The 13,332-nt window shown below is 38.8% G+C and overlaps 2 protein-coding genes and 1 pseudogene across 2 annotated transcripts; 2 read left to right on the top strand and 1 right to left on the bottom strand.

Annotated features, from left to right (window-relative positions):
- The first annotated feature begins 3,913 nt into the window (after nt 1–3,913).
- Nucleotides 3,914–4,809, top strand: LOC133727813 (phytohormone-binding protein CSBP-like). The gene is made up of 2 exons (XM_062155216.1): nt 3,914–4,236; nt 4,357–4,809. Exons 1-2 carry the CDS (start codon nt 4,053–4,055, stop codon nt 4,638–4,640), a joined length of 468 nt encoding a protein of 155 aa, XP_062011200.1. The 5' UTR covers nt 3,914–4,052; the 3' UTR covers nt 4,641–4,809.
- Nucleotides 4,810–5,017: 208 nt separating this feature from the next.
- On the bottom strand, nt 5,018–6,618 carry LOC133728783 (uncharacterized; annotated as a pseudogene).
- Nucleotides 6,619–9,105: 2,487 nt separating this feature from the next.
- On the top strand, nt 9,106–12,352 carry LOC133727751 (lysine-specific histone demethylase 1 homolog 2). The gene is made up of 2 exons (XM_062155160.1): nt 9,106–11,171; nt 11,288–12,352. Exons 1-2 carry the CDS (start codon nt 9,638–9,640, stop codon nt 11,998–12,000), a joined length of 2,247 nt encoding a protein of 748 aa, XP_062011144.1. The 5' UTR covers nt 9,106–9,637; the 3' UTR covers nt 12,001–12,352.
- The last annotated feature ends 980 nt before the right edge of the window (nt 12,353–13,332 follow it).

The raw sequence follows: 13,332 nt of genomic DNA, 5'->3' as shown, positions 1-13,332 counted from the left end.
CTTTCTGATTTTCCTGACCTGTAGGATTACCCGCTACACCGTTTGAATAGTGTACCGGGATTGCAACAATACAAACCCGGTAAGCTTTTTGCAAAGCTCGTATGAGTAAATGAAAGGATTGCACGATTTAAAGTAACCAAATCAACTCAAGCATAAATTCAACTCAAGTATTTTCTTTGCATAATAATTGAAGTGTACAACGTCACTTCAAGCATCAATCAACTCACATCTCACAATGACTACTCAAAAACAAACAACTTCTTACTCAATATATACTCACAGGCTTATGATTTATTTATATAAATCATCCCATGCAGTATATTATACTTACAGGCTTATGATTAATTATATTAATCACCCCATTCAGTATATCATACTTACAGGCTTATGATTAATTATATTAATCACCCCATTCAGTATGTCATACCCAAGGGCATATGATAACTCGTTTATCCCCCAAGCAGTATGATGTACTCAAGGGCATACGATAACTCAAGGTTATCCCCCTAGCAGTATAGTGTACTCAAGGGCATACGATAACTCAAGGTTATCCCCCAAGCAGTACAAAGGCAGACAGACTAAAGCTCTAACTGAATCGTAGAGTGTCACCTTGGCCAAGGTTCACCCTTACGAAAATATCTGCCTCAAATCACTCGACTCCTCATTTAACTCATCTCAATGACTCAACTATAGCACTTTACTCAATTACTCTTTATCACACTCAACTCAACCTATAAGATAAATTATATCTTCTAGAGAGTAATACTCGAATTGTAAATCAATCGCATCAATTCCACACTTCACCAAATACCACACATCCAATATATACTCCACGTAAATATATATATACGTAGTCACCCACACAAGAATGACCACTAATACCAACTATAGTTCACATGCATTAAAATCAGGAAATTCATTTTTATAGTTTAAATACATTTTACTTACCTATGGACCGTAGTTGAGCAAGTCCATATAATTTAAAACAAATATTTATTTTCATAAAACAATTTCCACAATTTCCCAATTAAATAAAATCACCGAATTTCGGTTCGTGAATGAACCATGTGCGATTTACTCACCTCGATATTCCCGCTGCGTTTTCAATTCAACACAATACACACCGAAACCGCTCACCCAAGGAAGACCGTCAATCACCTAATCAAACATGACCTTAACTTAGCCAACAACTCAAAAACATACTCAAACGACAATCCAACGGTCGGATCGAAATTAAATGATGATCCAACGGTCGGATCCTCACAGATCGCCTTAGGATCATCCTCCAAAAATCATCACGAAGATCCAACGGTCGGATCTTCCTGAATCGTCCTTACTAACATCTTCACAAATTTATACGAAAATCCGACGGACGGATTCTCACGAATCGCCTCCCTAATCACTATTTAGCAATTATACGAAGATCCAACGGTCGGATCTTCTCCCATGACCACACAAAGCCACTGGGACAGTCATAAGATCAACATATTATAATTTGAAGTAAAACCGATGGTCAGATCTTCGCAGATCGTAAACCGAAGATAAAACGTAAAAACGTTAAATAGTAACGTCAAAACGTAAATCCATTATTTATCCACATTTTCTAAAATAACCTTGTAATATATCAAAACGCTCGTATGGATGCGTAGATCATCGTCCAGATAATATAAACTCAAAATAAGGTCCGACCCGCCGCCACAAGCGGAGGTCAGACGGTGGTCAACGCGACGGTCAACGAAGGTCAACCACCTCTGATGCAAAAGTTGTCAACTACAAACTTCTTCATTTTAACATGCTGATCATTTTTCATAACTATCTCAAGATCAGAAAATAACAGGAAGGGGTCGAAAAGTACCAAAATAGTCACGGTGGCCGGAAAATTTCCAGAATCCGGCGATAATTTGCAGAAACCGGCGAAGCTCCGATCATCGTAAAAATGTCCTCCTTTGGCTTCGATTCCTTCAGGAGACTTGTTCATAACTTAAAGAAGAACTCACTGGTTCAAGAATTACTTAAAAAAAAGCTCTATAGCTCAAGATAACTCGATCAAAAATTCTTGGTGGCCGGAAAATTTCCAGAATCCGGCGAGCTTGAATTTCGACGTAAAAACTTCAACTTCAGGCCTCGATCCCTTCTAGAGAATTGTTAAGAATCTCAAGGCGAACTCACCAGGCCAAGAGTCACAGGAAAAGGTGGTCTGTAACTCGAGATATCCGGGTTGATAGCTCGGTTTCGATTTTTTTTGATCGGGTTTGGCTTCCAACCGCCACCACACGTAGTGCCGCCGTGAAAGGACACTTCTGGGCGCTTTTGGAGATTGAGGTGAGCTCGTGGATGAAGTTTGACGATGAGTGGTGACCGGTAGCCTGAGATATCAAGCTTGGAACAAAAGGAAGTTAAACTGGCCTCGTGCTCCACCGCCGTGTACGGCTCACGAGACGACGAAAAGTTACCACTGACGGCTGCGCAAGGAAGAGGCGAAGGTAATGGAGGTGGTCTGACGTCTTGAGGTGGCCTGAGGTGGGAGAGAGAGATCGAAGAATTTGTGCTCTGTTTTTTGCTGGGTTCGGCAGTGAGAGAGAGAGTGAGATTTTCTTCTGCTTCCTTTGTTGAATGATTCTCAATTATGCCTAAACACAAAAGCGATTAAAGCACTGGTCTGAATTGATCCACTAATGCTTAATCACGGAACACCCTACCTTTGATTAAAGGTGTTTGCCACCAAATTGATTTGAATAAAAAAAACAGGTTATTACAGTTGAACTCTAGTGGTAGGTTGTGAACAGGTGACCTTAATTATCATGGGGACATTTGTGGTGTTTAAATTATAATAAGGCACTTCAAAATGACCTTTTTTATCATTTTCCCTAGTTTATTTTATTAATAACTAATATTTCTTCACACATGCAGAGCATGTGTAAGTATTTTTTTTTTCTTCAGAAAATAAATATGAGAATGGTTATCTGTACTACTATAAATGGAGGCCCTCTTTTGGTGTCAAAGGGCTTCACCAAATTTTGAAGTGTCTATAATACCTTTCATAACATAATTATTAAATTAAGTCAATAAAATATAAATAGATAAAAGTGTAAATTGAAATTAAAAATAGCCAAATCACCACTATTCTATGTTCAAATAGTTGACTATTTTCCCTTAACACAATGTCACCCGCGAGAAACGCGGGCATGTTGCTAGTTGTAGAGAAAAGATAGTGGGAGAGAAAAGTGGGTTGAAGTTTTTTTTGTTTAATTTTTAATAAAAATATATTTTATAAATGTCATAATTGTATTTGTGATTTAATTAATTATCAAAGTTTTTTAATATTTTAGAGTCATTTCTGTAAATTTTTTTGATTTTAGCTAACAAATCATCTTCTCTTAATAATAGTATAGATAAATGAAGTTACAAACGTTTAAGCATGGCTCGGTGAAAATACAAGTCGAAAGCTACCATCTCGATGATTAAGACGACTATAAATAGTCTTTGATAAACCGAACAAATGACCCACCAATGAAAGAAGCAATTCATCTACCTAAAAGTATTACTAGAAGTCAAGAGCATCTCCAACAGTAGGAATTATTTTTTAGTTAAATTTAGCTAGAATTGTGAAAAATAGTTATTGATTTAACAATGTTGCTCCAGCAGTAGTAGCTATTTATAAATAATATACTATATTTTATCGAATCATAAACTGACATGTGGACAAAAGATGAGAGAGAAATATAACTTTTGTTTTAGCTATGCATGATTCTCTAGCTAAATATAGCTAGCCAATTTAGCTAAAGCTAAATTTAACTTAGTTATAGCTAGTCTGTTGGATTGAATTTTACTTTAAAAATAGTTATATATAGCTATAATTTAAATTTAACTAGTCTGTTGGAGATGCCCCAAATCCTTTGAGAAAGAAAATGGCATCTAGCACACCTGTGTCTCCTTGTGCATGGAAAAGATGCTCTCTTGCCAGTTGCCACTGCTATACTATTTGTATAAATTATGGCTTCTGTTATATCAGTCCTCATCCCTCTCCCAAGAACTAACCACACTTGAGAGCCATGGTTAAGGAAATCAAAACAGAAACCAAAGTTGGTGTTGGGATTGAAGCCTTGTGGAAGGCTTTGTCAAAAGATTTGAGATTTCTGGCTCCAAAAATTGCCCCCAATTTGATCAAGAATGTGGAACTCATAGAAGGAGATGGTACTGGCATCGGTACAGTCTTGCTCTTCAGCTTTGGCACTGGTGAGTATCTCTGGCTTGCATTCCTGCAATATTTTAATATGAAGGGTTTCTAATTTATCTTAGGGTGATCAACGTTGAAGAATTTAATGTCCTTTTTGTTTGTGTTTGGTACAATGTTAGATGCATCAAAGATAATTTACCAGAAGGAGAAGATTGTGGAGCTTGATGAGTCTGTGCATAAAATTGGGCTGCAAGTAATAGAAGGAGGCCACTTGAACCATGGGTTTTCTTCATACAAAACAAGTTTCCAACTTACTGCAATTCAAGAGCATGAGATCCTGGTTAGTTTCACAGTGACCTATGAGTCTGAAGTTGAAGATACTACCATGCCATCAAGGTCAACCCAAGCTGCTGTAGCTTTCATCAGGAGCCTAGAGTCCTATTTGTTAAGTGCTGCTGCCTAGAAGCAAATTGTGTTGGCTGTTTCAATGTAATATGATAATCTTTGACATGAATGAGCAATTTTGGGCTAGTTTGTTGAGCTAGAACAAAGGCCACTACGGAGAAGCCTTGAATTTGCTTTTTATCATTAAGTACTTTGTTCTAAGGGAATTACTGAAATGATCCTCTCTAGTCTGTCTCTTTTTTGAATTAGGTTCCTTTAGTTTCAATTTTTTCAATAAAGTTTTTCTGCTCGGAAATCATGATCTACTCAACTTGCACATATAACAACAAGAGAAATAGGGCTTCATATATAGATTAGGGAAATACATAAATTTAATTAGTACTGAAGAGTTAAAGAAACAGCTGAGCATGCTTTTATTCACTGCCAAGATTTAGTTATTCCCCAGAAGCTAGCCAGGTCTTCCTTATTCACTTTGCACTTGGCAGGGGACAAGTACTTTTGGTATCACTCATTTCTTGCAAACAATCCCATACCCTCCTGAGGATCTTCTGGTACAGTCTAGTGTACCATAGTCCACAATTACTGAAGTTTCTTTCTCGGACTCACTAATTTCCTTTGAGAACAAATCACAAGTAGCACAATCAGCAGAGAGAAGTGATGTGGTTCTGTACTTCTCTTCACCTCCAATAACTGGCATTGCCACTCCAGGCTTTGCCGGGTTCTCAAAATCGGGCCTGTAAGTCCTTCCAAGAACTCCCTCAACTTTTGGGGACAGAGCAAAGAACTTGAACTGGGCTTCCAAATGGGCAAAGCATGCAGTCATTTTCAGGTACTTGGTAGTTGTGAATCCTATCATCTTCTTTGGTCACTGGTACAACATTGAGTCATTGATCATAATCTCAGCTACATCCTTGAGCGACACTATCACACTGTTCTTGCTTGCTATTCTCACAACTTTGATATCTTTTTCTGGTGAGTACCAAGTGGAAAGATACCCTTCTTCCAAAACTACATCATTTCCATTGTGAGTGAATCTCAGATGGTCAATTTGGTTGTTCCATGTAGCCACTTTGGTGGCTTCCACAGAGAAACTCTGGGAGTTTAGAAGGACTCCAAGGGCCTGAATCCAGGTATAGTCACGAGCACGGCCGGCTGGTCTGTGGCCAATGAAGCGGCCATTGATCTGGAGGTTTTTGTCTGAGACTAAGCTGAACTGCTCGTTGTTCTTGCCATGGAAATAGAAAACAATGCCATCACCACCGATGAAACGTGGATCATAGCATGCTGATCCAGGGCTATTGCAGTTTGGTTTGCGCTCTGAAAATTATCAAACACTTCAATAAGTTTGTAACCATAATAATAAAGAACGTACAGGTAGAAAACTGTAGTCCTGGTAATAGCATGATTAATTCATGGATTGACCACCTATAGCCTTGTAGTAATTAAGGATTGGTAGTATAGACATAGCTCTCTTTCATTTGAAAACATAAAGGCAATTAAGGGGGTTCCTTGGAACGCCTGATAAGTGGTAGACAATGCTAATATAAGAACGTGACAAGTCGCATAGCCTAACAATAAGATTCACTCACGGAGGATATAATGTCAAAAATTTCAAACTACGTACCACTTACGAATCGATAATCTTGAGATATTTAAACAAAATTCACTTTCAGATTGACAGTCAATAAGGCCGACAGTGTCACAAGAGACATTTTCGAGCAATAATATTTACCAATTTGTATAGGAGAACAAAAGAAAATGAAAGCATCAACGAAATAATGTTATCTTACGCTTGCAATGTGCCTTGCATATGGGTGAATCACAGTCGATATAGCAAATTTTGGCTTTCGGGTCTTCAGAGTAACTGGTTGGGCATTCATATGGGCACTTAACAGTCTTCCCATAGCATCTGCTTGCTGGGTTGGTACAGTACACAGAACTGTATGCCTTAGCTTGATATATAACACCTGCAAAACATACTAGGACAATGATCAATGTGGAACTGCTTCTCAAGACCTCCATACTTTTGTGTTAGAAATATTCAAAGAAGGCCTCAAGGCTAAGAGATACAAGAACTCCAAGGTTCACCCCTTCTATTTATAGATTTTACAGTACCATTGGCATTCTCTCATAATCATCTTTTACATTTTAAATGCTCCAGTGTTTCTGAAGCTAATGATATCATCAAATCTCTAGCTGAAAGGTGAAGTATATGAACATGGCTCCATTGGCTCTTTTCCCAGTTTGAAGGTATTGCTGGCGATCAGACATATGCAAATAGGTTCACATAGAAAGCGAATGCCTTCAAATGCAGACTGTCCCACTGGGTTTTGCATGCTTGCAGAAGATTAAGTATTCTGCCTTTCGGAATTAAAATTAGCCATCTCCGATCTACAGGTATATCTGATGAAAGTGCGATATCTTTGCTAAGATAGCCAGAAACCCAAAGTAAATGACATCTTTGATTCTTGACAAAAATGACACCTTTATGGGTCAACTAATGCATTATCTGTTGTCGCTTTTTGGGCTAGAGGGTTTTTTCCTTTTTTCATCAAACCCAACTATTTCATTTTTTTTTAGTCGAAACGATAATTTAGTTTCATCTACAATATATCAATATACTAATACATTAGGTATTTAGCTAGGTAGAATAGTTCAATTCAGATGTAGACTAGACTAGATTCATGCAGCATTGGTAGACTAGTTTGGGACAGTGAAACTACTATATTATGCATCGAACTATGACTACTTAATGTTTCGGTACAATATTGATGTACTATAGAACTTCTCCGATAAATTTATTTATAGAATTGACAGTATTATAAAGGAATCTACCAAGTAATTCCAACACATACAGTTACAGAGTGTTTCCTTCCAAGCTAATTGTTAAAACAGATTGCCTCTAGATTGTGAAGGACTTACGAACATCAACATCAAATTATTCTATATTAAGTGTCTTGGTAACACATAGGTTAGCTCAGTGTGTTATAGATTCTCATGTAAATTCATTATGGCTTTTTAATGCTCCTGATTTCTTACAAGATGCTTGTTTATAATTATAATATTTTTTTTAGCTTAAAAAATGCTCGAGAAAGTGTCCAAATTCTTTATTTTTTAGTTACAAAATGGTAGCCGAGTGAGTTACCACTCCGGAGCCAGGAACAACTTGGGTATGACTCCTCCCTAATGAATGTTTTTCACAAGCTGTGGTTCGAAGCAGAGACCTTTTACTACCAGAAGAAGTCGTGCAGCGTCCGCCCCACTTATAGCCTAACATGCTTCTACTAGACCAATCCCATTGGGTAAGTGTCCAAATGTTTTCGCATTAACATATATATATATATATATATATATATATATATATATATATATATATATGAGGTATATTTATTAGAGTAAAGAAAAAGCGATCATAAGCGAAGAAGCTTGGGTGTAAAAGTGGCTTCAGATAACATTTTCTTTCATATAAATGAAATCCTCTTCAGAACTTTATGTATGTACAAAGTTTGTCTGTATTCACTGCTTGAATTTAAATAGTAACATTATTATCATGTACAAGTTGCATACTATAACAAATTGTTTGAAGTTTAATCATGATATAAAAAATACAATAAAAAAATTGTCTAATAGTATATCTATTATCTCCCCATGGTTAACAAATATTTGTTGTCAGAAGTCACAAATATTTTTCTCGCCTTCAGCAACATCATGGCGCCTTTCTGCCTCAATACCCGGTCCAGCCAACTCTGACAACATACCAGGTCCCTAAACCCTACAACTTGCCGCTGCTCACTTGCATGCTAGTCCCCAACCTATGGCATTTCTTGCTTGCTTGCTCGTTGTGACCTTGTTTCGCTTGCTTGCAGTCTTTGCTGCTCTTGGCACCAATGTATTAAATCACTTGGGCGTAAAGCGTAATCTTAGGCATTTTCGACAAAGCCTTACAAAGGCATAAGCCTCAAGGCGGTAAGCATTACATTAGAAAAGAATTTACATATAAAAAAATTAATAATATTGTATAGGGAAAAATTAATATTATTCATATCATTTGAATAATTTTAGGTCAATTTATTCCTATACCTTAGTTTTTGGTTATTTTGAAGGTTTGACTGATGAGTCCTGGTTGATTCATCTACAATTTAAAAATAGTATTTATATCTTTGCTACTACATTTTCGTTCAATAAAATCCCCCTTCAAGAACTCCTTCTCTTCTCTTCTCTCAAAAAAAAAAAAAAAGAACTTCTTCTCTTGCAAATAAAAGACCTCACACAACAATTCGTGGGGTTTTAATCTAGGATGTTCTCTCTATGCTTATTGTAATTTGGGGTTCAGGCTCTATGTCCCCTCCTTGTATTCTGCAATTTCATTAATCAAGACTTGAGGGCAGCCGCACCTGGCCCACTTCAAAAAAAAAAAAAAAATAAAAGACCTCACACAACAATTCGTAAGTGGACTTTACCATATTGCTTCTCGGGTATGGATCATCGTCATTCGGTTTATAAAGCCCACCGTCCCTTCATTTCCCTCCAATCCACTGAGACTTTGACTCATTTCCAGACCCTTTCTTCCTCGCAGCACCAAAACCCTAACTCCTACTGAACCACTCCACTTGCACCCAAAATCACCCGTCTCCGATTCGACTCGGTTCAACCAGGTGAGTCACTCTCCCCTTTGAATTCCTCGGTGAATATTTCGCACTCTTTCAAAATCCAAGATTAGGATTCAGTTTGATTTGGGTTGTCACTCTAGTCTTAGTTGCTTTGATCATATTGGCTCGACTCACTCACTGGATGGAGGTAGAAACTAAATGGGGTTTGAGTGAAATAATTGATGTGTGTGAATTTGGTGTTCGATTTCTCTATAAAGATAATGAACGTCTCTGAAGATGAACATGGTGTTAATGGGTTTTGAACTTTTGATTGAGTTTCTGTGAATGAAATACCCATTTGAGTATGTACTGGTGGTATTGAACAAATTTGGGGTTGGTGGTTTTTAGGCTAACTACTTGATTTGGGTTAGGAAGTTGTGGTTGAGGGAGGAGAGTATATAGGGTAATGGAGACGCCGGGTTCAGATGGTTCTGCAATAAAGCGGTCTCTGAGGAAGAAGGTCGGTTTGCGAAGTTATGATGAGAATCTAATGGATGATCTCATAGAGAAGCATTTGGGTGGAACTTTTAAGAAGAAGAGTAGGACAAAGGAGGATCTGGAGAAAGAGACTGAGACCGAGGCGATGATAGCATTCTCCCTCGGGTTCCCTATCGATGCGCTTCTTGAGGAGGAAATTAATGCTGGGGTGGTCAAAGAGTTAGGCGGGAAGGAGCAGAATGATTATATTGTTGTGAGGAATCATATTTTAGCAAGATGGAGGAGTAATGTCCGAGTGTGGCTCACAAAAGCACAGATTAGAGAAACCGTGAGTGGTGAGTATGCGGATTTGATATCTGCTGCTTATGATTATCTTTTTTATAATGGATACATTAATTTTGGGGTTGCACCATCATATGTGGCATATATGCCAGAGGAGGCAACTGAAGGGTCTGTTGTTATTGTCGGAGCAGGACTTGCTGGACTAGCAGCCGCAAGGCATCTTATGTCATTGGGTTTCAAAGTGGTTGTTTTAGAAGGAAGGAATCGACCTGGTGGAAGAGTTTACACCCAAAAGATGGGGCACAATGGCAACTTTTCTGCTGTGGATCTTGGTGGCAGTGTCATTACTGGCATCCATGCTAACCCTCTTGGAGTTTTGGCTAGGCAACTTTCTATTCCGCTTCATAAGGTCAGGGATAACTGCCCCTTGTACAAGCCTGATGGTATGCCTGTTGATAAGGAAATCGACTCTAAGATTGAAGTCATCTTTAATAAGCTGCTTGACAAAGTCATGGAACTCAGGCAAACTATGGGTGGGTTTGCAAATGATATTTCTCTGGGTTCAGTTTTGGAGACACTTAGGCAGTTGTATGCTGTTGCTAGAAGTGCTGAGGAGAGGCAACTTCTTGATTGGCATCTCGCAAATTTGGAATATGCAAATGCCGGATGTCTATCAAATCTTTCGGCTGCCTATTGGGATCAGGATGATCCTTATGAAATGGGTGGGGACCACTGCTTTCTCGCTGGAGGTAATTGGAGATTGATAAAAGCATTATGTGAAGGAGTTCCTATTTTCTATGGAAAGACTGTGAATACCATTCGTTATGCAGATGGAGGGGTTGAAGTGATCGCAGGCGACCAAGTGTTTCGAGGGGATATGGTCCTGTGCACTGTTCCTCTTGGAGTTCTGAAAAAAGGGGCTATTCAATTTGAACCCGAGTTGCCCCAAGAAAAACTTGCAGCGATTCAAAGGTTGGGGTTTGGGCTGCTGAACAAAGTAGCTATGGTTTTTCCTCATGTTTTCTGGGGAGAAGATCTGGATACGTTTGGATGTCTCAATGAACACAGCCAGAAACGTGGAGAATTCTTTCTGTTCTACAGTTACCATACTGTTTCTGGAGGTCCAGTTCTCATTGCACTGGTGGCTGGAGAAGCTGCACAAACATTTGAATGCACAGAGCCATCCAGCTTGCTTCATCGAGTTTTAAGTGTGCTCAGAGGTATGCATAAATAAAGGGTTAATTTCTAAATTATTTTGGTGGACCTTAATTAGAAAGCTACATTTAGTATAACCGTCTCATCTTACAGATTCTTCTTTTTCATTTTCCCCTTTCAGGTATCTACAGTCCTAAGGGCATTGTCGTGCCTGATCCAATACAAACCATATGTACAAGATGGGGCAGTGATCCCCTTTCCTATGGTTCTTACTCTCATGTCAGAGTACAGTCATCCGGCAGTGACTATGATTTACTTGCAGAAAATGTGGGAAACCGGCTGTTCTTTGCAGGTGAGGCCACAAATAGGCAACATCCAGCTACCATGCATGGGGCCTTTTTGAGTGGCCTAAGAGAGGCATCGTGCATGTATCGCGCCACAAGGAGTAGCCAAAACAATGTCAAGAAAGTCTCACAAAAGAATGTTGGACCAAGCAATGATATGCTGGTAGATCTATTCAAGCATCCAGATCTAGCATTTGGGAAGTTTTCATTTGTATTTGATCCTACAACAGAAGATCCAAAATCTGTAGGGCTTATGAGAGTTAGTATTGGGAGCGATGAAGACAGTTTTAATCAGCAGTTTGTAAACAGCTTCCAGCATTCCTTAAACCTACCATTGCAGCTTTATGCTGTTGTATCTCGTGAGCAAGCATGTGGGTTAGACCTGGTGACAGGAGGAGAAGAAAGTAGGTTATCATACTTGGTAAAAGATCTTGGTTTGCAACTGATGGGACCTAGTGCCCTAGGATCTGCAGGTAACTCCTTGGCAATTAGTATTTTCAATGCACGAAGAGGCAGGGGAAAGAATCGTATGTTTGCTGGGCGGCAATAGGTTTCAGTTTCAAGAACTTAACGTTTTGGTGTATTGACACGGAGTTTTCTGTTCTATACACATGCTACATGAAAGGTTCCTGGAATTCAGAGTGCATTTTTCAGGTGCGCACTTTTTGTATATGATCGGGACATGTAGGTTTGTTAGCTTGAAGATATATTGATTTCTGGAGTGGAACTGAGAAAATACATTTTACTTGTTTCCGGAGAACATGTTTTAGTCTCACCTTGACCCGTTTATTGGGTAGATAGTCATCAGCTAAATTTAATTAGGTCAAAGATGCATACAGATGAGGGTTTATACACATTCAAAGTTGCTAGTCTTTTGAAATGTCTCGTATACTCTTTACATATCTCCATAAAACAGTACTATTTCATTTACTTCTTTTTTTTCTTTTTTATGTTTCGCCACTTAGATGCTAAGTGTTGACTGCTGAAGCACTAAGGTCTGGTTCTAATATCGTCTGACTGCTTGAAAAGTTCAAGTTACAATAGGGTGTTGAGAGCATTTGAGAACCCCTGGTATATACAACGGTGATTGCAACTAGAGAGCCCCTTAGCTTGTTTTTTTTTTTGGCGGGTATTTACGGGATGGGTCGGACGGGTTTCTTCTGACCTTTGGTGGGCCGGGTCGGGCTTTAAACCTCTAAAACAAGCCTGGTTCTCAACAATAACGGGTCAGGCTTTCGCGGGCGTAGATGCCGGCAAGGCTGAGCTTTTACCTGTCGGGCTGTGTGGGCCTTCATTGGCCCAGTAATCCACGGGCCAAATGATGACCCCTACATTAACTCATTAGATTGAAACACATTACAAAAAGAAAACAGCAGTTCTAGGCCCAAAGACCCAATAGACAAAATCATAAATAAACTAAGGACATGTTTACTTACCTAGAATTCCCAATGATTTCGAGGTATGAAAGTTTCTGCGTTTACTAACATATAAAGGTATTGGAATGAGTGTGGATCTCACCTCATTATTAGGAATCGAATAACCCTTAGTTTGATAATTAATGGGGGTATCGGTTTAGGAATCATTCCCATACTGATTTCTTCCTTCTTCCATTCCCATTGTCTCCGATTCATGACTTTTTCCATTTCAAGTAAGTAAACGTGTCATAAACTTATACAAAATGCAAAGCTAGAGCCCAAAAGCCTGCATTCCCTCAAAATTTGTGGACGACACCGGACCAATGGTGTTGCGTTGTTGGGTGGTCTCCATATGCACAACTACCTGTACTAAGTTCTTTAGCATATTTAAGCACCACAGATGGTCGAGTTGAGACGAGTCTTCCACACTTGGGTTCGAATTCCGCCGACTCTGATTGGAGTTTAAA

This window comes from Rosa rugosa, chromosome 2 (assembly GCF_958449725.1).
Source record: "Rosa rugosa chromosome 2, drRosRugo1.1, whole genome shotgun sequence".
NCBI lineage: Eukaryota > Viridiplantae > Streptophyta > Magnoliopsida > Rosales > Rosaceae > Rosa > Rosa rugosa.
The sequence above is the reverse complement of the archived record's forward strand: the minus strand, read 5'-3'. Positions and strand labels throughout refer to the sequence as shown.

What these genes read in the sequence shown, in the direction of transcription:
- LOC133727751 (XM_062155160.1), top strand. Translation starts at nt 9,638, where the DNA reads ATGGAGACGCCGGGTTCAGATGGTTCTGCAATAAAGCGGTCTCTGAGG. An exon ending in AGTTTTAAGTGTGCTCAGAG is followed by an intron (nt 11,172 to 11,287) that starts GTATGCATAAAT and finishes TTCCCCTTTCAG; the next exon opens with GTATCTACAGTCCTAAGGGC.
- LOC133727813 (XM_062155216.1), top strand. Translation starts at nt 4,053, where the DNA reads ATGGTTAAGGAAATCAAAACAGAAACCAAAGTTGGTGTTGGGATTGAA. An exon ending in GCTCTTCAGCTTTGGCACTG is followed by an intron (nt 4,237 to 4,356) that starts GTGAGTATCTCT and finishes GTACAATGTTAG; the next exon opens with ATGCATCAAAGATAATTTAC.